At 42.3% G+C, this 24,337-nt stretch overlaps 2 protein-coding genes across 2 annotated transcripts in view; one reads left to right on the forward strand and one right to left on the reverse strand.

The window, feature by feature from the left end:
* The window catches only part of STARD9 (StAR related lipid transfer domain containing 9), a 117,705-nt gene extending 114,149 nt beyond the window's left edge, over positions 1–3,556 (forward strand). Inside the window, exons 34-37 of the mRNA XM_018564877.1 lie at positions 1,186–1,265; positions 1,338–1,351; positions 1,958–2,102; positions 3,242–3,556. Coding sequence (XP_018420379.1) covers positions 1,186–1,265; positions 1,338–1,351; positions 1,958–2,102; positions 3,242–3,343 — 341 coding nt within the window. The 3' untranslated portion in view covers positions 3,344–3,556. The remainder of the gene's footprint in view (positions 1–1,185; positions 1,266–1,337; positions 1,352–1,957; positions 2,103–3,241) is intronic.
* Positions 3,557–11,562: 8,006 nt separating this feature from the next.
* The window catches only part of CDAN1 (codanin 1), a 47,599-nt gene continuing 34,824 nt past the window's right edge, over positions 11,563–24,337 (reverse strand). Inside the window, exons 13-28 of the mRNA XM_018564894.1 lie at positions 23,699–23,842; positions 23,318–23,484; positions 22,844–22,928; positions 22,660–22,749; positions 21,749–21,803; positions 21,508–21,641; positions 17,808–17,911; positions 17,538–17,687; positions 16,904–16,967; positions 14,854–14,932; positions 13,653–13,810; positions 13,439–13,546; positions 13,288–13,351; positions 12,998–13,200; positions 11,899–12,009; positions 11,563–11,771 (exon numbers count right to left, since the gene is read on the reverse strand). Coding sequence (XP_018420396.1) covers positions 11,655–11,771; positions 11,899–12,009; positions 12,998–13,200; positions 13,288–13,351; positions 13,439–13,546; positions 13,653–13,810; positions 14,854–14,932; positions 16,904–16,967; positions 17,538–17,687; positions 17,808–17,911; positions 21,508–21,641; positions 21,749–21,803; positions 22,660–22,749; positions 22,844–22,928; positions 23,318–23,484; positions 23,699–23,842 — 1,833 coding nt within the window. The 3' untranslated portion in view covers positions 11,563–11,654. The remainder of the gene's footprint in view (positions 11,772–11,898; positions 12,010–12,997; positions 13,201–13,287; positions 13,352–13,438; positions 13,547–13,652; positions 13,811–14,853; positions 14,933–16,903; positions 16,968–17,537; positions 17,688–17,807; positions 17,912–21,507; positions 21,642–21,748; positions 21,804–22,659; positions 22,750–22,843; positions 22,929–23,317; positions 23,485–23,698; positions 23,843–24,337) is intronic.

The raw sequence follows: 24,337 nt of genomic DNA on the forward strand, positions 1-24,337 counted from the left end.
AAATTCAGGTCTCAATCCTTTTAAGTCACTGACCTGGAACAAGTGCGTAGCTAAAGACGCAAGAACAAATCAGAACTCCTCAGAATTACTATATCTGGTATAAATCTGTCAGTTTATTGCAGGGGTAACCAAACTCCGGCCCTCCAGCTGTGGTGGAACTACAAATCCCATGAGGCATTGCAAGATTCTCACAGCCACAGACATGACTCCCAGAGAGAGATGCATCATGGAATTGGTAGTTTCCCCACAGCTGGAGGGCCGGAGTTTGGTTACCCCTGGTTTATTGGCTGACTGGAGAGACATCCAGGATTTTTTATATTCGGCATGAATCTACCAGCAGCAATTGATAGTATAACATTTTCCAAATCAAGCGAAAGCCTAGCTGAGAGGAAGGAGACATCTATTCTCCTGAGGACACTAAGCATAACTGGTGAGGTGAAAGGGGGTTATAGCTTCTGGGGGCTGGACTTCAGTTTATATGTGTATAGTGTCCATTTCTCCTGTAGGTGGTAGTATAACTCTTTGTTACTTATTACCAGTAAAGCTGTGTCCCCCAGTGGACGATTGAGAAATTCCATTTGTCATTCACTTGAGCCTGCCATGTTCACAAACTTAGTGTGTGTTTCCATTATACTGAGTGACAGCACGGCTCATGCTGAACTAGAGCATGAAAAGCTCCCACTTATTCTAGTCAAGTGAACTGCTTTTCCTTGCTCAGATAAATGAGCGGTGATATGCTGAGGATGAGCAGTGAGAGACCCACAAGAACAAAGATACTACCGTCCACATATGCATAATCAAGACATAGCAACATCATCAAGAGTTTTTTTGCTTTTTTTTTCCAAAAAGGTTTCAGATCTTCTTAAATTATAATTGTCGGATTGATACAAACAAGAGAAGTTCTGCTACAAATAATTTGTGGCTTTGCACTCTATAGAGCAGATGAATAATTTATGTGCTGACACTCCCACTGACTCCTGTGTTGCAAATTGTGTATTATTTGTTTTACAATAAGATCAAATGTCAGTATTTTTAAGAAGAACACGAGTGAAAGGAAGCGTGTTGTGGGAGAAACATAAAGTCTTTAACCGGCTAGAATATAAATAGACCTGAGCACACTCAGTCCTACAATCATTGTAATACTTCCATTACTAAAGCATTGTCTTGTTCATTTTCCTTCTTTAGTCCATGTGGTGATGGATATGTCACTTTGCTACCTAAAGCAACCCAGGGACTTCTGCTGCATCACTGTGGAGTCCAAAGAGGTAAGCTCTGACTTACTATAGGCTTAGAAGCCTGTTACAGGTGATATGTAGTTTTACACCTGCGGAGAGAAGGCCGTTCTGTCTATGTAGAGTAAGGGCGAGTTATAACCCATCACCTTTGTTTTTTTCCCCCACGTGTATCCCATGAGTCGAAAAGAAAGAGGAAATCCCCCCAAAGTGAAGGAAATCCCTGGTGATTAGCAGAGTCTTCAGAACTAGTGTTCCTAATGCTTGTGGTTAGTGGAAGAAGAAATAATGCCCCGTCAATGGATGGAATGTAGTGGAAGGAATAATGGCCTTATATGTGTATCAATGGGAGGAATAGTGCCCCATTGTTGGCATTAGTGGGGTTGGGGTGTAATAGTACCCCTTTAGCAGTGACAGTGGGAGGAATAGTGCCCCTTTGTTGGTATCAGTGGGGGGGGGATTGTATTTGACAGTGGGAGGAATAGTGCCCCAAGAGCAAGTTAAAGCATAGTGCCTCATCACCATTTTTGTGTCTGGCTTTTGCTCTCACGACACTATTTCTCCCAAAGGGCCACATCCAGCTTGCGGGGAAGCAGTTTGGGGACCATTGTGCTAGATGATGCTGAATGTCTTGCAGCCAGGAAAAAATGAGGCAGGCGATACTTTTTCACAAAATTGACTGTTCCCTAAGAATGTGTTTGTATTACACAGGAGAAATGTTACAGCTTGTGCTTCCAGTCGGTGTACAATGAATCTATGCCACGTCCTAACAAGGATGCTGTAAGGGGAGAGATCCTGCCCAGTGCCTGGATACTGCAGCCTGATAGCAGCAATGGAGAAACAGTCACACGGGTCATTTATATGGTCCAGGTAAGAACTACAAGTTGTACAGGTGGAGCATGGGTCTGGTCAGCCAGAATGCAAGGGAAAACTCCTCCATGGTAACCAGATTTACCCCCATTATCTATGGGAGACTTAAGGCAACAATGTGCTTGATTGCAGAAGTCCACTGTTTCTAACCTAAGGGATGTGCACAAATCGGAAAGTTACCAGAACTGTAGAGAACTTCCACACATTAGTATATAACTATCAGGTTTATTTAAGAGCCATCCCACTAGCCCCTTTGTAGCAGCTACAAATATGAAAAATGATTTGCCAATTCTTACGATAATTCCCCTTTCCTGGTTCCTCCTCCTCATGCCAGCCTGTTATGGTTCAGCTCCACCCTCAGGCCAACCCCTAACTCAGTTATATGACCCAGGCAGTCCCTACACAACAAGAATTTGTGAGAGCACAAGAATGAAGAAAAGGAGGAATCTTCTGGCTTACATGAGGAGAAGCCAGGGAAGGGAAATGATAGCGTCCACAATCTTCCAAATTCCTGGTCTCCTAATATCAGCCTACTATGGGAACAATACTGATGTAAAATATACTGCATAGCTGCTCCTATCGGTGCTAGTGCTCAGTAGTTCCTTTCGGCTTCTGTTCACTAAGTGCCAAAGGTGCAGACCTTAATAATCAGCCACTGGATCACCAGAGAATGTGTCAGAAGAAATCATGACAGTGTGGTGTGGCCCAAAGGAAGGATTAGTAAGTTTGGCACCAGCCAAATGTGCATAGCGTACTAATCAACCAGTTCAGGACTTTGGCCATTCCTGGTATAGCCAAGGCTTTACCCACAGCACTCTACCCCAGTATAAGACGGACAGACAGATTCCCTCTCTGTGTTTTGGGAGCATCAAGGGAGACTGCTGTGTAAATTAAACTAATGCTAATGAGTTAATGTTTCTCTTTTGCACTGTAAGTAAAGTCAAAATCTTGCTTGATGTTGTACTGTATTAGAACCATGGTAATTTCTGACAGTTGTATGGTTCAAACTAAACACCACGTCAAATGTATATAGTGCCACCAACAGAAAATACTTGTAAATATAATAGTTTCAAAAAGAATATCACTTTACCGTTGTATGGGGCCAGCATTACATTTGACATTTTTTTGTTTTTCCCCAGGCTGATCTTGGAGCTCCAGCTATTCCCTCCAGGCTACTCGGTGTGGTCAGTAAGCGGCAGCCTCTGGTGATTTCAGGCCTGGCCAATTTCTTCTCTAGGTAACACAGTATTCAGCACCAGGGGCTACAATCATTCCAGGATCACCGTCACAGAACCGTGAAGGGATCCTGGCAACACAAAGTACAGTATGTCTGTAGCACACTCTCGTGTAAGATTTGGCAGCTATCATGCTTGCAAGACAATCATTTTTAGTTGAATTTTTCCTGTGGATGCTTTGAAAAAGTTTTTAAAAAGCTTTCCTATTCTGCACACATCTTTATGGCAGGGGACAATGGCATCTGGTCAGCAGAGACTTAGTTGTCATGTAAGAGAAGTAGGCCCTATTTATCAGACAGGGTCAGAGAACGGTCTCAGGAAGTGTTGCCAAATTCACCCCAATTCTTCTTTCCCTTCTCTCATTATGCTCTGGTTGCTGTGGGAACACACAGATAAACAAGGCCTGTTTTTTTATTTATAAGCTGGCATTTACCAAGCCATGTAATGAAATCCTGTAACAGCATATCATTATGTTATGCAGGGGTTGCAGAATATCATCTCCTGTCATTCTGCAATAATGTTTGAAGGCTTCCCATAAACTTTGACAAGTTAGATTTAAGGGCATGCATAAAAGCATTTGTCCAAGGCTGGGAACATTTGAGCACGAGGGTTGGTATAGGAAAACCATTCATATTTTGCTCCACAAAAGAGTAATTTACAAAGTGTGGTAACCCATAGCAACGTGAACTCAACTTCTAACTCATCTGACTGCAGTATGCTAAAATCCGATTTGTTACTGCATCTAAGCGTCTCTCTTTCCATTGCAGTAAGAACTAGAAGACAAACCACTTTATAGTAAATGTACACTACTAAGAAAAAAGCAAAAGCGCTGAGGACTGATCTTGATGATGTGTTTGTTACAAGTACAGGATCGCTAGGGGTGCTGCCCCACTTCAGCCGGGGAGGCTGTAAAACTGGAAGACAAAAGAGAAAAATGTACACTGAGCGAGAGCCATTCCAGTTTCAGCTAAGGTGTTCACTTTGTGCCTGGACAAAGCCATACACGGGAGAATCTGATTGGATCTTCAGAAGGTCCATGGACAGTTTAGTTTGTATCAGGTAAAACCATCCAATGATATAGACGGCACAGCCAAATGATCTCTGCTCAGTCAGATTGGGGGAAAGTCTTCCATGTGTCAGATCTTATTCCAATACATGTAAGGAAGCAGACAACCCACATGCACTGTATTCCCAGAGTTGTATAACTCTTTCTAGGCATACAGGAAATAAGATTTTAAAATAGTCTAAGGCACTTCATAAACAGTTTTAGCTGCATTTGGACAGGTTCTCTTGAAGGGGAGGAGCTTTAAATACAAAGCGGTACCAATAACGCTTTATTGTATATTTAATGTTGACTGTAAAATGATTACTTGTATATAGAAGGAAATGTTCCGTCTAGGGGTGACATTTCTTTTTACCTGAATCAAGTATCCTATGGAAATCGTTTTCCTACCCTCAGTAGACTACATATAGAGAGAAAAGCATGGGGCTTGTTTGGTGCTGTGTGACCAGACCCAACCAACATGGCTTTTAGGTTAGACCTTAGTCTACAAGTACAGGCTTTTACTTCACTATAATCAGTGGAGTCACAGGACATGTCCCCCGGAAGTAATAATGTGCAGGCAGTGAAAATGGGACCATTGTCCATAAGCAAGCAACCAACCAACCAGACCATCTTATTCAAATGTGAACTGGGGAGATGGAACAAGAATGTGTTTGCTACTAAAGCCCCGGGTGTCCTTCCTCTAGTTTTCATAAAGCAACCCCTTTGTATAGGAATAGGTACTAGTAGTATTCTAGAGATCACTGACCTAGAACAAGTACACACATAAGGCCTTCTGAATTCTATGGCAAGGACGGCCTCCATATTTCTCACTAAAAAAAATGTACTTTATCTCCATATTCACCATCCACTCATAAGGCTTCCACTATCTTAAAGAATCACCCTACTTGCCCCTTAGGAGATGAATGTGGTGCATGTTCTTTCATGACTGCAAACTCCATTTCAAGCCAAAGTACACATAAGATTTTTTTTACTCTTGGCTTGTAAACACTTCTCTAAAAATGAGTGCAACTTGAAGCAGCCTCTAAGATCTGCAATTAGAACCAACACTCTGAAAGTAAAGTGTGATTCTAGGGCTTCCACATCCAACAGGGTAACTGCAACTATGGCTTTGCGTAAGAAAAGTATTATACAACCAATCTGTTTTCCTATAGAACATGCGTCTGTTGAAGCAGGAGGTATAATACTTACAGGCCACTGAGCAGTGACACGGTGAGCACAGAGAAGACCCAGATTAAAATGTAGTTACCCCAAAGCAATCACATTTTTATATTCAGCTCTCTGCTGTTGTACAGGAGAATGGAAGGGTTCTTGTATTGGTTGATATGGACAAGAACTTTGATTTCTTCAGATACTTCTGAAGCGGCCCATAAGCAGCAGGTTTGTAGGCCTCTTGCTAAATGCTAATCAATCTCTCAAAAGTTTTACAGTGCAACTGTCTGACAGCTGAGAAGGAAGACACAAAAGTTTAATACACTGTAACTGAGCAGTTGAACACTCTGAAGGGACCAGTGACAAAGTAAGCCCGCTATTACACTGGATCCATGAGTACTAACTATGCAGGTAAATGCATTATATTATTAGGAGTATGCAGGGAGTCCTGAAACACAAGGTGGTCTAAAGTAGTCTTGCTAGTGAAGTGGAAGGCTAGCTTTGGCGTCCTCATTAGTGAGGTTGTCCATCACAGTTATGGGCCAGTAGGGAGGCGTGAAAGCCAATTGGGCTAGTGATTGGCCATTAGAGGTCAGAATTTGCATTGCCTCTGATATTAGGTATGCAGGCATCTCTAGGGTGATAACCAAACCCCACTCCTAAGAAACAGGCAAGGAAGGCAAAATAATGCCTAATGGAAAGTTACACAGAACAATGTCTGATTTGTTACATCTTCAGGTAGATCAGTGCGATGGACAGACCCACCGAGCAGGCAGGAGGACCAGGTTCTTCTTTGCTGAAGTGTCTCAGGGTTAGGGACTCCCCCAAAGCACTCTGCAGCTCGTAAAGCCACTAAAGGATTGATTGAAAGACTAAGACCACACACATGGATATTGTAACTGAAAATAATGACCAGGCAATATAATAAGCCAGCAAATGATCTAAGCCCAGAGTGTCCAAGCCCATTATTTAGCCAGGGACATTGCTTACAATGTGAACTTTGCTCTCTCAGCATTGTACAACACAATTGTGTTATTAAAACAAAGCTAACTTAACCATGTGAAAAGAATTTTGAAGGATACAGTTTTCTGTACAGTGAAAAGTTTATTTTTTATATAAAATATATACAGTTTTTTATGTTTACAATATAATTTATTTATATATGTATATGCTTGCTTTGGATTTACGTTTGTAATCTATCACCTGTATCAAAAACATGAATGCAGATTTGAATCCATTTGTGTGTGTGTGTTCTGCTACCACAATACACTGCCTGGAAACGGATATATGACAATATACATCACTTACATACATGTGTACAAATCTATACACACACATTACAGAGACACAAGTTTGGGTTCTGCATCTGGTTTTATGCCTTGGACATGTATTAAAGGTATGAACATTGTGTGGAAGGGGGAGATTATTTGGATTCATTAGACATCCTGAGACTAAGGCTGGGCACACACCTTACAACCATCGCAAGACTTCTGTCTTGCGATGGTTGTAAGGTACTTAAAAAAACGTACGATCTGCCTATGTTGCATAGGCAGATCGTACTTGCGATGATCGCAAGCCACGCCCCCTGAGGGGCGGGCTTCCGATGACCAATGCCGAACGGGCAGTGTGCGCTTGCGCACACCGGCCCGTGCGGCTGTTATCGTACGGACATGCCACAAACCCACCGAACATCGTACGATGCTCGGCGGGTTTTCAAACATGTCCGTAAGTTTAAAGTCGTGCGACCTTACAGTAGTAGAGGTCGCACAGCTTCCACACACCTTACGATAATCGTACACTCGCGGGATTTCCCACGATAATCGTAAGGTGTGTGGGGACCCTAAGACTGGAAAAGAAACAATTAAGAACCTAAATCTTTCCACTTATTTGTGGGTGTATCACATTGCTCCTCCCACACTAACTACAAACCCAGTGGGAAAAGCACCCCAAACTAATCTTCCATTAAGGCCTATTGTGCTGTGTTACTGCAATTCTCATTCATTCTGAATGGCACTCCAACGCACCCTGCCATCCAATGTGTGGGTGCTGCACAAAATTCTACAGTCACCTCTTTTGGTATCTCTTGAAATGAACGGGCTTCCTTAACACTTGGCAATGCAGAGCAATAGTGTAAATGGCCCCCAAAAGAAGATCTAACCCAATCACTAAACTCTCATAGAAGCGTTAACATGTTCTAATGTCAGAAATGGTTTTAAATCTTTGTGAATATAAAACTTTTTATTAAGTGATTGTATAGCCAAAACTTGTTTGTTGTTGTGGATAGAGTGGTGAGAGCCCCTGTCAGCTTTGTATTGCTGTGTCCCTGCTGGGTAAACTCACCCCATTTGTCCTGGTGACCACTGCCATCGAAGACGGGAAGTGATAGGAAACCCCACTTCTGTCTTGCGATGGTTGTAAGGTACTTAAAAAAACGTACGATCTGCCTATGTTGCATAGGCAGATCGTACTTGCGATGATCGCAAGCCACGCCCCCTGAGGGGCGGGCTTCCGATGACCAATGCCGAACGGGCAGTGTGCGCTTGCGCACACCGGCCCGTGCGGCTGTTATCGTACGGACATGCCACAAACCCACCGAACATCGTACGATGCTCGGCGGGTTTTCAAACATGTCCGTAAGTTTAAAGTCGTGCGACCTTACAGTAGTAGAGGTCGCACAGCTTCCACACACCTTACGATAATCGTACACTCGCGGGATTTCCCACGATAATCGTAAGGTGTGTGGGGACCCTAAGACTGGAAAAGAAACAATTAAGAACCTAAATCTTTCCACTTATTTGTGGGTGTATCACATTGCTCCTCCCACACTAACTACAAACCCAGTGGGAAAAGCACCCCAAACTAATCTTCCATTAAGGCCTATTGTGCTGTGTTACTGCAATTCTCATTCATTCTGAATGGCACTCCAACGCACCCTGCCATCCAATGTGTGGGTGCTGCACAAAATTCTACAGTCACCTCTTTTGGTATCTCTTGAAATGAACGGGCTTCCTTAACACTTGGCAATGCAGAGCAATAGTGTAAATGGCCCCCAAAAGAAGATCTAACCCAATCACTAAACTCTCATAGAAGCGTTAACATGTTCTAATGTCAGAAATGGTTTTAAATCTTTGTGAATATAAAACTTTTTATTAAGTGATTGTATAGCCAAAACTTGTTTGTTGTTGTGGATAGAGTGGTGAGAGCCCCTGTCAGCTTTGTATTGCTGTGTCCCTGCTGGGTAAACTCACCCCATTTGTCCTGGTGACCACTGCCATCGAAGACGGGAAGTGATAGGAAACCCCAACATATTACAGTTGTCACCAGAACAAAATATAGCAGTAAATCTTCTAATGAGAACACTTGTTCTGGTGACAACTGTCTTAGAGGGGGAGTTACCTAACTTTGGAGAGATTTCCTCTCACTTTCTGTTGTGTTCAGGAAAGGCCTCCTTCACACGGGGCGTGCATGCCTATAAACATCCGAACTGCACATCCTGTCTGCATCCACCTATACCCCGCATGGATGTGCAGGTCGGATGTGCGTGTAACAGCGTAAAGCCACGTCCTCCCATAGGGAAGAACAGGTTACTGTGCGCAATCACTCCTGGGATCGGCCCGTTTACAGACGTGCATGTCACATGGACGCCACGTGTGAATGAGGTGTAAAATCCCCCTAAAAAATAAACAGACAGAGGTTTAAGCCTTTCCATTCGCTATCCAAAACTACAAAGGAATATTTTGGCTATACATTTTAAAAAATATCGGGTAATCTTGCCTTAAAGGTCCGTGCTCAGGTACTTCCTGCTATGGGGGTGATATCTCCCAGCAGTACTCCTTTGTTGTCACAAGTGGCCATGACAAAAACACATATCATACAGGTATGGTCCACCATTGTCACTCAGGAGACAAGTCCAGAATGATGATCTGCAGCTGATGCTGGAGCGACTGCACGTAGGCAGGAAGTAGCTGAGATAGGCTGGAGGAGATCAGCAGCACTGAGATGAAATAAGGTGATAACAGTGATTTATGAAGAAAAAAAGCAAGAAATTGTTTTTATACAACTGTATATCATATCATCTGGTTAGGGGTTAGTTCCATCTTCAATAATAATAAAACAACAACTGGAAGCAGCCTGCTGTGGACAAGACCAGCAACTAGTCTTTTTCAACTTGGTAAGCTTCAGGTATCTTTTTATTTTTTATAAACCGACACTAATTTATTAAAATGGCGCCATCATCTAATACACGTCATCAATACAATCCTGATATCCACAGACCTGATTTCATCATTAAATGTATTAAACTCCATAATCTAGACAGGAAATTCAGAATAGTATGCACAACATTATTTTATTATTTCCCAAGTTTCACCGAAGACCAAAACGTCTTGTATCCAATACACCCTGACCAAGGAAATCTGCCTGTTAGTCCTGCTCATGGTCTCAGACCTTGCCAGGTCCCATCATCATTAACTGCTTGCTGGTTATTAGTACAAGGAGCACAAAGGTACAATCATCAATCAGAAACCTTGATGTGTTTTGTGCTGCCAGTACTATGTCTGTGACCCCATGAGTAAGCACTGGCAGTGTGACACGGGTCAAGATTCATTTTACAATGTGCTCCTTGAACTAATAAACACCCACTGACCTCAACAAGGACTCCTCGTGTCAGTGTGCGTACCTGGCTGTTCTATTACTACCAAGGTTTCATTACTTTTGGAGTAGCTGATCCTGTAGAACAAACATGCAGATCAGCAGTTCAGACTCAAATATTCGGGCCATAAACTGCTATTAGCATTCTTATAGAAAAATACGGAGACTGCCACTGATGACCTGCTAAGGCATCAAAGGTTACCTAGGTCCTGGAATATTTGCAGACCTCATAAGCACAGAGCTCTGAAATGAATTCCATTGCCTTCTCCAACCAATAAATACTGATTCGTGAAACCATATTTGAAGAAATAATACTTAAACCTGATCACATTTCTGTGCTAGCGTGCCATGATCTGTGGATGTGACATTATAATCTCACTTCACCAAGCTACACATGATTGTTACTTAATGTCATACAAATTATTTTAAGCAATGGCGACTACTACTGAGCGTCAGATTGCTGAAAGTAACAAGTGTTATGACCAGTAACAAGCATTCATTCTAGCTTTGCGAACTGAGCCTCATGTCTTTCCTGGATAAAACCAGCCTACACTTAGGCCTTGTTCATAGGGGCTTCACCTTGTAGAACAAGCAGTGTGTACACTTTGGGAATGTTACACAGATCTGTCACTATATACAAGCTGCTTGCAGGATTCAGTAAGCGTCAGCACTGCTTGAAGCTTGTTGAAAGTGAAGGGGGAGCGTCAGCACCCCCTTTAAGATCGATGAATAACATTCCCAAACTGAGCTGAGTTTTGCTGTAAAGGCTTCAGCACAGCTGCTGGAAACTCACTGATGGCTTTACAAGTACTCTGTACATACTTCTCTTTCACATACTGAAGTCCATATGTACAAAGCCTAAATGTACCAATATAAAATTAAACACCTCGAGGCAGAAGACCTCAAGTGATTAACATTTTTAAGTTGTGATTTTATATAAAAAGAATTTAAAATGCAAGTGCTCTTTTCTGTGATAGTCTTAAAGGGTCAGTACACCCACAACTACGGTTTCAGTGTCTGTTGGATGCTGGACAATTGAATCACAATACCCAAATGAGAACGGTGCCGTAGCAGCGATCTCTCACTGCTGGAGTCCCCAACAGATACAAGATACCCGCAGGTCACGCTGCCTGCCACATTCCACTTATAGAAATATGTTTGGGGCTACTGACTCTTTAAAGCCCCCAAAATATTTGACAAGATCCCTAAACATGCGGTAAAAATATTTCAATATAAAAATACCCCGAGGGTTCCAAAATCAGAACATTGCCAGTTGAAATAAGAAAATAGTATAGAACATATAAATATAAAGTTCTGTGAAATAAAGTGTTGTGCTCTCGGCTCCCCAGTGAGTCAGTGTACGTTCACCGAGAAGTACCTTGTATTGGATGTGGAACACATGGCACAGTTAGCAGCATCAGACGTAGGAAGACACAACTGGTGTTCCAGGCACTAACTTGGAGCAATGATTTCAGCCCCTGTGTGTGGCACGAGTATACCGGTCCGATCTTTTGGCTCTCTGTGGTTTTCTGAGCCAAGCGATAAATGATCCAGCTCAGACAACAGATCCTGTTGTGGAAGAAACACATTTCTGTTACAAAATTGTTTCATATATAGGGCCACATTTACAGATCACAGGGCCCTGGAGGTAGGAAAGAGTGCAGAGAATCAACCTCCAATAATAAGGAATGCTTACCAATGGCCACTTGTACTTTTGGAGTCTGCATATGTGCTCTTCAAGTTCACCTTTCTGTACAAGTCCCAACTCAAGCAACTGTTGTATTAAGAAGGCAAACGTTCCCCACTGCTGGACAGAAAACCGATTTCAGATTGATCAGTTTTATTACAATCCATGTTAAACATCTGACCCTTCCCAGAGTGTAGGTTGTGTAGTTTGGAACGCCCCTCTTTGGGTGTCATTCAAACTAGAAGAGGACTGGAGCTGGATCACAAAGCTGTGAGTTTGCCGAGGACAGCTCTGGATGTAGGGAGAGTATTGCAGCAGAAGCAGCATTTTTATATCAACTCCTGTAGGGCAGTGAAGTTTTCCTTAAGCTGGAGTTGTGTTGTAAGAAGACTGAAGACAGGTAACTAAGAATATTTTTGTTACTAGGAGTTAGACTTCACTGACAGTGGAGGAGAAGAGATGGGATCCCAGAAGGGAAATCTGTCAAATGTAGTCCTCAAAACATGAGAGGCCAGTGGCTGAAATAGCCAGCTATCTATCCAAGACATTGGGGGAACTGACGCTTCAAGCACATGCTTTGTACACCAATTTTCATTCACGTTATATGCAGTGACTGGTGGTTTCAGCAATCGAACAATGGCCGTCACCACTAGGGCACATAGAACACAATTGTTTTCTGTGTGTCCTGTTTACAGCTCAATGCTGCCTTGAGATGGGATGATGTGCAGTACAAAACAATGAACAATGTTTTATAAGCGCACTGGACTGCACCAAAAGGCCAACGTACTGCAGCACAGTACAATGGGCTGCTGTACGGAGACGTGAATGGAGGATATCAGTTCATATACTCCAAATAAAGTTAAAAAGCAAACCGTGTGATGCGCTGTCACAACACCCTAGCCTGACTGCTAAAATGGAGCGTTCCAGCATGAGGCTAGTGTGACAGCCCTATAATCAAATCATGACTACTGCAAAGGCATTTGAATGTCCTGAAATAGAAGGACAATACAACTGTCATTCGAGGTTACGTAAACTACCATAAGCAGTTGTCAGTTCTATCAGTAATAAGGGTAACTGTTCACATGTATAAAACAAACACTGATCTCACCTCCTGTGTGTGCACACCCATACAATACTTCATATTCTTGTGGCTAAATATCAGCTGTATAGGTACAGGGACCACAAAATCCTTCTTCCAGATTGTGAGCATTGACATCAGAAGCTGGCTGACTGCTTCCTTCTTACGCTGATTTTCAGCAACGTTACATAGCTCAGGGGAGAGGAAATCCACCAATGGAACTTGACCAGACACTAAGATTGAGACAACAAAAGTGGCTAAAAGGAACACTTGTGTACATTGCACACAGCTAGAAAAGCAGTGTGTGGATTCAGCCTTACCAAGGAGGGAAACCAGCTCCACGGTACATTTTGCAAGGTGGTGTTCTGCTGGTACGGTTGTATACTACCAAAGAGAACACAAATATGGTTTGAGCTGTTGTGTACTTTACTGACCTTACTGTACATAAGAGCCTCCAAGTGCTGTGATTACCTTCCTGCAATTTAGAGTCTGAGAGAGACGCGCAAGGAAATTTCTCAGCTGAGTTAACTCCAATCCTTCATCACAATCACGAGGCCCAACTGAAATACAGAGAAACTCCTAGCAAGGAGATAATAATCAGTTTCCCCCGGCTGTGTAAAACCTCTGCAGAGCATTTCAGGAAAAAGTGAGAACTGGTAAGACACCAAATACAGCAATGTAATACCTTGATTTCACTAATGAGTCTGGAGGGGAGAGCGACTTTGTGCTCACAATCATCACAACATTCCTTCTTCATAGCTGCGTTATCCACAAAGGACGAGGTTATATTATGTGACTTCACCATACGATTGAACGTGGCCTTCACTTCTCTTCTGATAAGTGCTGAAAGGGATCCAGAAAATAACATTTAAGTTGCTATAATCTCATGAATTCACACTCAGAAATGTCCCCCTGACTCCTCCCTCCCAACGGCTGTTCCAAATTTAATGTGGATTTCCACGTATGCAGTCAAATTGGAGAAAACCCCTCTATATTCTTATGTGTTCCCATCCACACAGTATACCTAAACTCTACATGTTTGTTATGTGTTCCCATCCACACAGTATACCTAAACTCTACATGTTTGTTATGTGTTCCCATCCACACAGTATACCTAAACTCTACATGTTTGTTATGTGTTCCCATCCACACAGTATACCTAAACTCTATATGTTTGTTATGTGTTCCCATTGTGTGGATGGGTAAGACATTATGTTTTTACAAATGAGTTTAGGTATACTGTGTGAGTATACCTAAACTCATTTGTAAAAACATAATGTCTTACCCTTTTAGACGTCTCTGTGTAGCAGGCCTGCGTGCAGTCTGCTAGCTTTTCTCTACATTTCAAAAGTGACAGCAAAGTCTGATTGTTCTCATAGAAAGATTGGGGACACTCTGAGCTTCCTGTCATTAACATAGAACGCTTCTAGATTTTTTTAAACCTTAGTTAGGACAGTGTTCAAATCTAGTTTACAACAAATGAGCTCTACCAGCACAGAACAGACAGGGCTAATTGTGGTAAACATTAACTTCCCCTCCCGCGCTTTCCAGAGTAATATTTAATGTAGAGAACACTAGTAGTAGAAGAAAACAAGCAATAACTGGAAATACACTCAGACGTTTTTGTCAAACAGTTTCATCCGGAGTCCCAACTCATGGTCTTCACCCCTTCTAAAAGCGCAGACAAAAACATGAACAACTCGTGACAAGCAATGTTCCCCCGGGTGTGATTGTAAGACCCATACAGCAGGTAAGGTTTGGGGAACAATAAGTGAAATGTATACAGGTGGAGGGGATTTACATAAACCTGGAAATACACATTCACAACTTCTCATCAGTGCAGATGAACCTGGATTTACAATATATTTATAGGTTCATCCAACTACCTGAAATGTTGGTGCTTAGCCAAGTGCAAGCCTTTTCTATAGCCAGGGACACTGCAATGTCTTCTGCATTCCTCAGGACCTGTGAGAAGAGAAAAGGATTTCAGATTCCTCAGTGGTGAAGACATCATTGTAAATATAGAGCAGTTATATGCTGCCTGTGAGAACAGCACTGAAAACATGACAAAGAAGTAGTAATCCCACCCGAGTAGGAATCCTGTAGAGGTGCACCGAAATGGAAATTTTAAAACCGAAACGAAACCGAAATAAAAAAAAAATGTCAGGCCGAAACCGATACCGATACAGCGCTCTCCACCGCAGCCTTCGGCCGGCTGTCACTTTCTCTTCTTCCTGCTGGGACATAGAGCAGCGCCCAGCTGGAGGAAATAAATCAGGGATGCGCCGATGTATTGGCAGGAAAATGGCGCTTTCGACATAATGCCAAAAGTGCCATTTTCGGCATATATTTATTGGTGCTTTCCTAGAATCCTGTTATGTCTTACATTATTTCTCTACTGCATGTGCTCAGGCTGGGTCACACCAGGCCCACATCTATATACAAGAGTCATTGACTGACACTATCAATATTCACTGTGTCAATGTGCAACTCACAAAGCACAGAAATGGTTGGAAGATACACTGTAAATGTTTTGTTACACTGAGTAGTTGCAGCTGTTACACAGATAGAAGGCTTCTCATTTTTACAGCATCATGATAAATAAAAACCCCACATAATAAAAATGTTCATTTGTAAACTCCTTCACTACGTGTTGTATCAGTAATAAAGCCTCATTTGTCCTCACCCCCCTATAACTAGAATGTCATAACTCATGTGAAAACTGCTCAGGTCTATGAAAGGTGAAGCAGCAGCAATGGCTGAATAGGTGGTTTGTAAGGTTTTGCTGCAATAACTAAATAAACATTTTTTTTCCTGCTCTCTTTACACAAAATACAAATATAATCCAGATCCTGATACTCTTGAAAATGACCAACCAAAAAAAAATAAAAAGCCTGTTTGCAGGTATAGGATGCCAACACTCACATGTGCAGCAGCTCCCTTTATCCCTGCTACATCTACTTCTGAGTAGTGTAGCTTGCCCCCGCCCCTCTTCACGCCACGTTCCTATTGGCTCATCACTATAATGGTCTGCCTCGCTGGCCAATAGGAATGTGTGAGGCTGGAGGCGGTGGGCAAGCTCTGTAAGTAGCAGGAAGTGCTGGAGCCTGGCATTGGAGCATAGCAGGGGCAAGCCGAACTGCTGCATGGCATGTGCAGGCACCTACACTTTTATAAAAATGGTCCCCAACCACCTCAAGCTGATTGCAGCCCTTGTAGAATCACACAAGGAAACCTTCCACTCTATTATGGAAGCTGAACTGATGTTTTCTCTAACATCTATAACTACTACAAGGAGGATGAGGGACTGCAAGAATTCATATTATAGTCCCCACAACTAACTTAATGACATCAGAAAACATAACAGCAACCATCAGATCTCCAGCTGCAGTGACACTACAGGTCCCAGCAGGTCTTTCCACCTCCCTGGTTGACCTTATACACAGCAGGCCATGGGAGAGAACGAAAAGATTAGCACTGCCATAAGCAGTATGTATGGATGTTGTCACACAGCGGGGAAATAAAATACTAAATCTGCTCCAACTATTGGGTAGGAACAAGGATGAGAGTACACAGTGGCTACACACGGACCCAGGTAAAGAATACCATATCGTTTCTTGTTTGACACTTAGATGTGTAAAGTTCACAGGGAACACTAAATTTGGGCCTGATTCAAATTAGAGGTACATCGTTCTCCAAACCTCAATGGCAAATACCGATGTAGCTCAGATCCAAAATAAATGGCAGAAGAGCCAGCTAGCTGCAAAGTATCTAATACACCCCAACTCCAGTCACACTAGTACTGAATCGAGTGGGGAAGAGAGAGAGACAAGAAATCTCCCTCATAGGTTCCAAATCCAACCAGAACCATAGATTCTGGTTGGATTTGGAGTGCGAGGAATGTAAGTAAACTAATATAAAAACCATAGTACCCACACAAGCAGACGTCTCCTCCGGTAGCAGCACTCCGACAGCCTCTGGAGCCTTTCTCTTGCAGTATCTAGAAACCAAGAAAGAGGGAAGTACAGCGACTATATAACAGCTTCGGAGATTATATGATGGCTGCGCTGCACCAGAAAAAAGACAAAAATGCTCAGAGTGAAAGTGTTAAAAGTTAGCTTTGGCACTTCCAGTTGGCATTTTGCAGTTGATCTTTCACCCAGATACACTTTTTAATCCATTATATAGTGTCTCTGTACAGCTTTTCCTGTTCCCAGACCCCACCCCAAGATGACACCATCAATGTAATCCAGTAAAAACAAACATAAATGGATAGGGTATGCCCATCCATCTCCTGATGGGTTCCTGTGAAGTTGGAAGAGCAGAGAGTGCCTAGTAATCTGCTGATTCTAATGCGGAATAATAAAATAAAACTTAAAAAAATAATAATTTGTTTCTCACATAAAAAATTGTGCTAATGATGCCCCTGTCAGCCAAACTTCAGTCTACTTTAAGAGTAACCTGCCGCCACCTAATGGTAAGACAAAAACGGACACTCCAGTCTTCACTGACACAGATCTTTGAATATTGTCATACTTCCAAAATGTTTCCACATATAAATCTGTCTTACTCCTGTCCTTGCTGCAGAGCCTGCCGTCCATCCTCACAGAGCCTGGCACACACACTGTCCAGCAGCTTGCTGTGACCTGCAATGTCCTCTGACACTTTATCCTTCAGGATGACTTCAGCTCTCTTCACCAAGTCTGCCACCAAAGTAGCCCTTTAATAAATGAGAGGAACATTCTTCATTCAACCGATAGATCAGGTGTGATATAGAACATATATGCTGAGCAGGTAATGTGATTTGCTGCACAAAAATGAACATGAAGAAGTCACTCACTTGATATGTTTAACACAGTTAGATCCAATCCGTTCAGCCACAAACTCCACAGATCTACGTAGGGACGGAGGCTGATTGTGGAAGAATGCTTGTTCTAGCTCAGCCTGTGAAGAAAGATGCATTATTCTTTCCCAGTGATCAGCAGAATCCCATAATAAAAACCTGCTTCCTTTGTAATACTGAACCAAAGTCTGTAACATATCTATAATTGAATGAACACACAGGACATATGTATATATACAGATGCACACAGACACAGGCACCCTGTGAGAGCTGACCTCTAGGCAGATATAAAATATACACGAGTGCAGCTCTGCATCTGTTAATGCATCATTAAAACAAGATATTTATACTTACATTAAAATCTATTCCTTCAAGTCTATTGAAGAAAACCGGAAATTCAGAAGCAGGTTATACTGACACCTTAATGGAAGGTAGGACATAGAACCCCTCCTCTACCCAGCATGCCTCAGGTTTAGAAGCAATGCCTCAGGTGAGCACCCGTCTCCCTCTATGCACTCAAAAAAAAACCAATTAGATATAGCAAGGGAAAAGGTCTTTTTTTTTTTCATCATCTGTTGAGGGACAAAGGAAAGTCAGAAAGAGATGGGATGTTCAAAAGCAGTCCAACTCTGGGCTATGCAACAGTCACTGATTGGCCGGAGATAGGACCGCATGGACCAGAGAACAACCAGAAGGATCAACAACCGAATCTGAACCAGGTCAAATCCCTTACCAGACAGGGAAAACCACTAATGACCAGAGGATTAACATAATGCTCAGGGCAGAAAGATCACCACCAAAGGAAACAGCTCAATTTGATGGGACATGGATTCCGTACCAGCAGCTGCTGTGAGCCAAAGCACCACCCAAACAGGTAAGATAACACAAGACCTTAAAAGGAGAACTATGAGATGAGCGATTTCCACTCACCTCATAGTTCTAAGCCGACCTGTGACAATGCTAGCCTTACATGCTCAGATGTCTCTGGTTTAGCTCTGTGGGACGAACAAGAGACTTCAGGCAATTGCCTTATTCATGCTGAACACAGCGGATAGTGGAATCTCCCCTGCTGGCTATTGTATTCAGAGATTTGTAACACCTGCAGATGTCTGAATACTCTCAAACAGTGACTGCAACTATCTGCCCAGAGAACCACCCACACCTTGAATTTCAGCTAATTCAACAACCAGGATTCAATCAACCAAAAAACACCTTTTGCCCAGAAAAAAAACATAACAAAAAGAACCACCAAGTCCCTGAAAGGGAACTTTGGCCAAAAACAGGTGCACAGAAGACGAACAGCCAGTCTTTAGGTGAAAAACAGAAGGAAGGTTCCACAAATGGAACAGGGTCGCCTGGCGAGACAACTACCCACTCTGGCAAGGAAATATTTAAGGTAGTGAGAAGTCTTACAGATTATCCTAAAGCTACAACCAAGGACTCAATACTCAGGGGACCCATCCGGATGTCAATACAGCTACCCACTTGTAGAAGTGGGGCCCACCTTCATGCAGAAGACTTAACAGAGGGGTGAACCTGTCTATAGGCCTCCCTATGGCCTGAGCAGGAGTTAGATTTAGGGGGTCTACAAGTTCTTACTGCCAAGGCAGATGAAGTAGGCAGACTGTTCCTCTGACCTTGTTTTGCTTCTGTATTGCCAGCATGACTATGCAACTGCAAGTGACACATGCTAATTTAAGAAGATTTAATCAACCCTCTTAACTCCTGCACCACAATTTTCATGAACTACTATTACGATTGGATCCTTAGGAGGTCTCATGTCACTGCCTCTTTCTAATCATTTTAAAGCTGCAACTACATAGTGTTATCTCTACCAGGGTATTCCACGTGTTCATGTTGATGATCTAAAGGTTTCATTTTCCCTTTTTGCTATTGTTGGTTAGCCACTGGGTCCCATTTGTGTGCAATGTCACACAATCCCCCATAGGAATACAGCCTTGGAGTTGTCTATTTGCGACTCCCTTGATGATGACCCAAGTGTGGTTTGTAGACACACTACGTGTCATATTTGTCTGATTGTTCATAGTTTGTTCATATTTTCTCTAAGGCTTTGTGCCCTTTCTCTTGTCTTTCTTCTATTCCCATCTGTGTGCCCCATTGCCAGAGCTTCTCGAATGATCTTCAAAGCCTCCCAGATCACTTCCAGTGTAAATTCAACAGTTGGCTTTACATATGTAAACAGACACGCAGCTGTTCCCCAACATATGATGTATGTTGATGGCAGCCAAAGGGTCAATGCCGTGCAAGTTGGGTTTGCTTGGAATTGCTTCAATGTTCTTTGGGTCTGGTAATTTGGATTGCAATCGGGATGTTCTTACACTGGACCAAATCAGACTCTCCTGCTGAAAGATATCTCAATGTGTTCAACCTTACAAGAGGCTGCTTAACTCATTTGCCCAAATCTGGTGGACAAGGTCAGTAATACAGCCCTACTCTTCACCAATATTTCATCTTATTATTCTCATTAGCAGCATCCTCCATACGCACATATAAACAGTCAATACTTCCTACATTACTATCACTCATTTCCAAAAACTGGAGAATTGTAAAACCACCTCCAACTGGTTAACGAACGTTGGTCATGTGCGTCTCATGGAGGAATTGACCCACAACCAAAGAGACACATATAATAAATACTACTGAATCTGAACAGACTGGTTTGAGGTCAAACAATCCCCTCGCTATGCTTTTTACAAGCAAACCAGCCCCAAACATGAATCTAAATTGAATGAGAAACTCAAGGATTAGGTTGAAGGTTTTGGGCCCTCATGAGTCAGATGGGACTATACTTGCCCCTCTTCAATATTCTGATCTTAACAGCCTTGCTTAAAGTCATGACTTCTGATACTGATCTAGTACTTATACTATATACCTCAGTGGTAACCAAACCAGGGCTATACTACAAACCCCTTTCTGCGCCCCCTCTTCTCCTCCACTCTTGCCTTGTGTGTTTTATCCATGGCTTTCCTAACCTTCTACGTACTGCATTGATGAAGAATATTGCTATTGCTTTGATAAATGTTCATTACTCAACTGATTCTTGATGGCACCACCTAGTATGTTCAACATTTGAAAATCCCTTGAAAAAGAGAAAACAAATGGCAAGCTATGCAAAACTGATTTATATTCTCAGTTTATGAGGGCTAGTAGAATAATCCACTGCCTTATCTCTTGAAGACCCGAGTAGTAGCTGGAACTCTACTCACAGGTGCACCCATCAGTTGTGACCAATATAAAGTGCTGTCATACCCCCAGCTGGATTTTTATTTATCATATATTATAAAGAATGCAGCAAGTATAACAGTCTCCATCTCCACAAAGCAGTTGTAGAAAAGAGAACTGTCAGAGAGATCTCCACTTTACAGTCCCCATAAAAGTACGCGGCGGGTAATATTGATTGATATCAATTAACAAAAACTGAAACAACACCTCCGGCTGGGCTGACCCATGATTTGGGCTGTTACTGATTAAAATTTTAGTGTTCGATTAATCGAAAATGTTTTAAATCGATTAATTTCGATTAATGATAGGAGCCACTTGGGGACATCGACGTCACAGGACTCCTTCCCTCCGTTAGCCGACAGAGCCACTTGGGGAAGGGGGATATATATATATATATATAGTTAGTGATACACTCACAAAAAGCTACCACATTGTACAATAAAACATTTCTTACCTGCAGCTTTTTTTGGGACAAAGTTGGTTTTGGCATCAGTGGCTCTGCAGCAGTAGGAGTAATTTTCCTTATAAAACCTCCATTCCTTGCTCCACAGCCAGCCACGAAAGAGATGAGCAACCTCCGCAATTCTCCTGCAAAGGAGAAATACATTACTTTGCATGAGGTAAATTTCTTTGCTAAGACGACTTCTCCAGACTAGTGACAGGCACATGTTCAATCTGAACAGATGGTTACTTACCAAGGTAAGGACAACAGCTGTACAATAGTTGCTGATCCACCAGAGGCACACAATCCTACAGATACAGAACATTTGTTTTTTATGGAGCTGCCATTATTGTACTCTCAATATATTTCATATTCTTACTCCAGCTTTTAGAATATTTGTGATTACATTCCTTTGAAAATTGCATATTTATGGTAATTTCTTTCTGCACAAACATGGCTTGAGCAGACCATGCCACCACCTGGTACTCGGCCATCTAAAAGGCAGGCAGGAAATGTTTATTAGGAGTACTTACAGAAACCTGGAACATCAATGAGACTCCGATCAACAGAGGCATGTTTGTACTAATCCTGATGTAAAATTTAAAGAGAGCCTTCCAGATTACTCGCAATGCCAACCACCCTGACATCATCAGAGTGTTTAGCAAAATCTAGAAGTCTCATTAAATCCCTACTCAAAACCACTGCATAGGAAGCATTGGGACTTAACGTGTAACTGTGGTCCAGCTACGGACATTCAAATATGTACATAATCTTACCAAGCATTTCAGCTTTAAGACAATCCCTCAGTGATCTCTGTAGCCGCAGGCACTTGGAAGTAATTCATCCTCCGCAGAAGCACTGATTTCTTTGTCTAAGCCAGATTAGCCAACCCTGTTCTCAGCAGTGACTTGGCAGATCTATAATTTAGGGCTGGTTCATACCAGCGGAATACTAAAATTATCAATTTTAGCATGCAGCTGGTGTCCGCTGGGTGAGAGGGGTGTGTAGCACTGCTCTTTTAACTCAGAAGAAAGTCACCAAAGAAAGTAACTAAAACAAATCTGTACAGTAACCGGGTAACTTACTCCAGTAGATAATCCTCCAATAAAAAGAGGTAACCACAATTATACTGAAACTGCACAAAAGCCAGACTCTCACACTCACCAGGGCTCGTGTTGTTACAACAGTTCCTACTGAAACCCCATCTTGAGCAGCTTCATTGTTAAAAAACATATCTTCTGGTACTGCTGGCACCTAAAAAAAAAAAAAAAAAGTCATATTACTTAAAGGGATAGCAGCAACCACACACAAAAACAGCAGCGTACAGAACATATTACAAACACGGTACCTGAAAGAGCCATCCGAGAACAGCAAGAATCAGCAGCTTGTTTAATAACCCCATCTCCTTCTCATCAGCCACGATCAGCTTGTACCTGGGACAACATATAATATGTACAAACCAATTACAACAACTTCTAAGAGAACTGGAAGAAAAAAAAGAATGCCTTCCAGAACACCAACTAAAAGTATAACACAAGTGCAATGTACAAGTGCAATAAAAGGTACTTATTTTTAGCAAGACACCAATACAAATTGCCTTCCTTGCCACAACAATGAATCAGCGGGCTCTTTCCAGAGTACAGAGCATCACTACTGGCTATTAATACAGATTATATTTGTTCTATATGTACAAGAATCAGCAACCATATAAATTGTGGCGATTACTAAATGCTAAACTGAGGCATGCAGCCTAATACAAAACACACGCTTCTGTAAATGAATTATAATCGAGAAAGCATTTCAATTTGGATTATAACATTACCTATACAGGTGTAGTAAACAGCAGAAAACTTTTCTGTAATATTGCAGATACGGGGCAACACCATCCACCAATGAAAGGTACTCTACTGCCCATGGAACAGTCAGCACTGTACGATGGTCCTGTATGGACCGTCTGAGTAACTGCAGCACATCTAACATAGGAAGAGTCTGGGGAGAAATGAAAGGATTGGGAAATAGAACTTGATTATAATCATACAGAAGACGGCTCTGAGTATTTTAGAATTGAAAACAAGGACAAGGTTTGAGAATGAAAATTTGCAGCTCAACAAGGAGGATTGGTAAATGGATCCGATGCCGTTGTTTAAAATATGCATGTGGAAGGTTTTTGTTTTCCCCTCTTAAGGCATTATAATAAATGTACCTGGTTTCGTAGAGCAACTGCAGTCTCTTGTAGTTCCCCAGTAAGTGATTCTGTAGTTCTATATGGTAAAAATGTCAAGAATCCCAGGAACTTCGCCAAGAGCCGAACAGTCAGAAGAATTGAGGCAAATCGTATTTTTTCATCCTGAAACACATTATAAGGCATTAGAGTATTCTGTGCTCTGTGAACTCATTCTGTGACATATGATTGGGATTAAAATAAAGACTCCTTTGGCCTTACTCAACAAAAAGGTTGTATAGGGCTAGCCCATGAGTGAGTGAGGATGTGTGTGCTTTGAGCTCCTGCACCTGCTACATCCACATCAACTAGCCAGTGCCTCGTAGATCCTGTAGCTGCCTCGGTCGGACTAATCAGCGGTCGTCTTGGAGTCTCTGTACCCGCTCTACTAGCATCAGCCTGCTATCAATTTAATTTTTTCCTTTGACTGCCTGCTCCGCTCGCATTGGTCCGCTGACATACCAGCAGAATGAAGAAGAGCAGTAAAAAGAAAAAAACCCGGGAGATAATTCAACCCTCCCAGTTGGCGACTAGAACAAACATCGGAACATATTTCAACAAACAGGGAGCAGAGGAGTCAGCATGCACACCGCAAAAACAGCCCGAGGTCGGTGAGGATGG

This window comes from Nanorana parkeri, unplaced genomic scaffold (assembly GCF_000935625.1).
Source record: "Nanorana parkeri isolate BGI_ZX_2015 unplaced genomic scaffold, ASM93562v1 scaffold791, whole genome shotgun sequence".
Lineage (NCBI taxonomy): Eukaryota > Metazoa > Chordata > Amphibia > Anura > Dicroglossidae > Nanorana > Nanorana parkeri.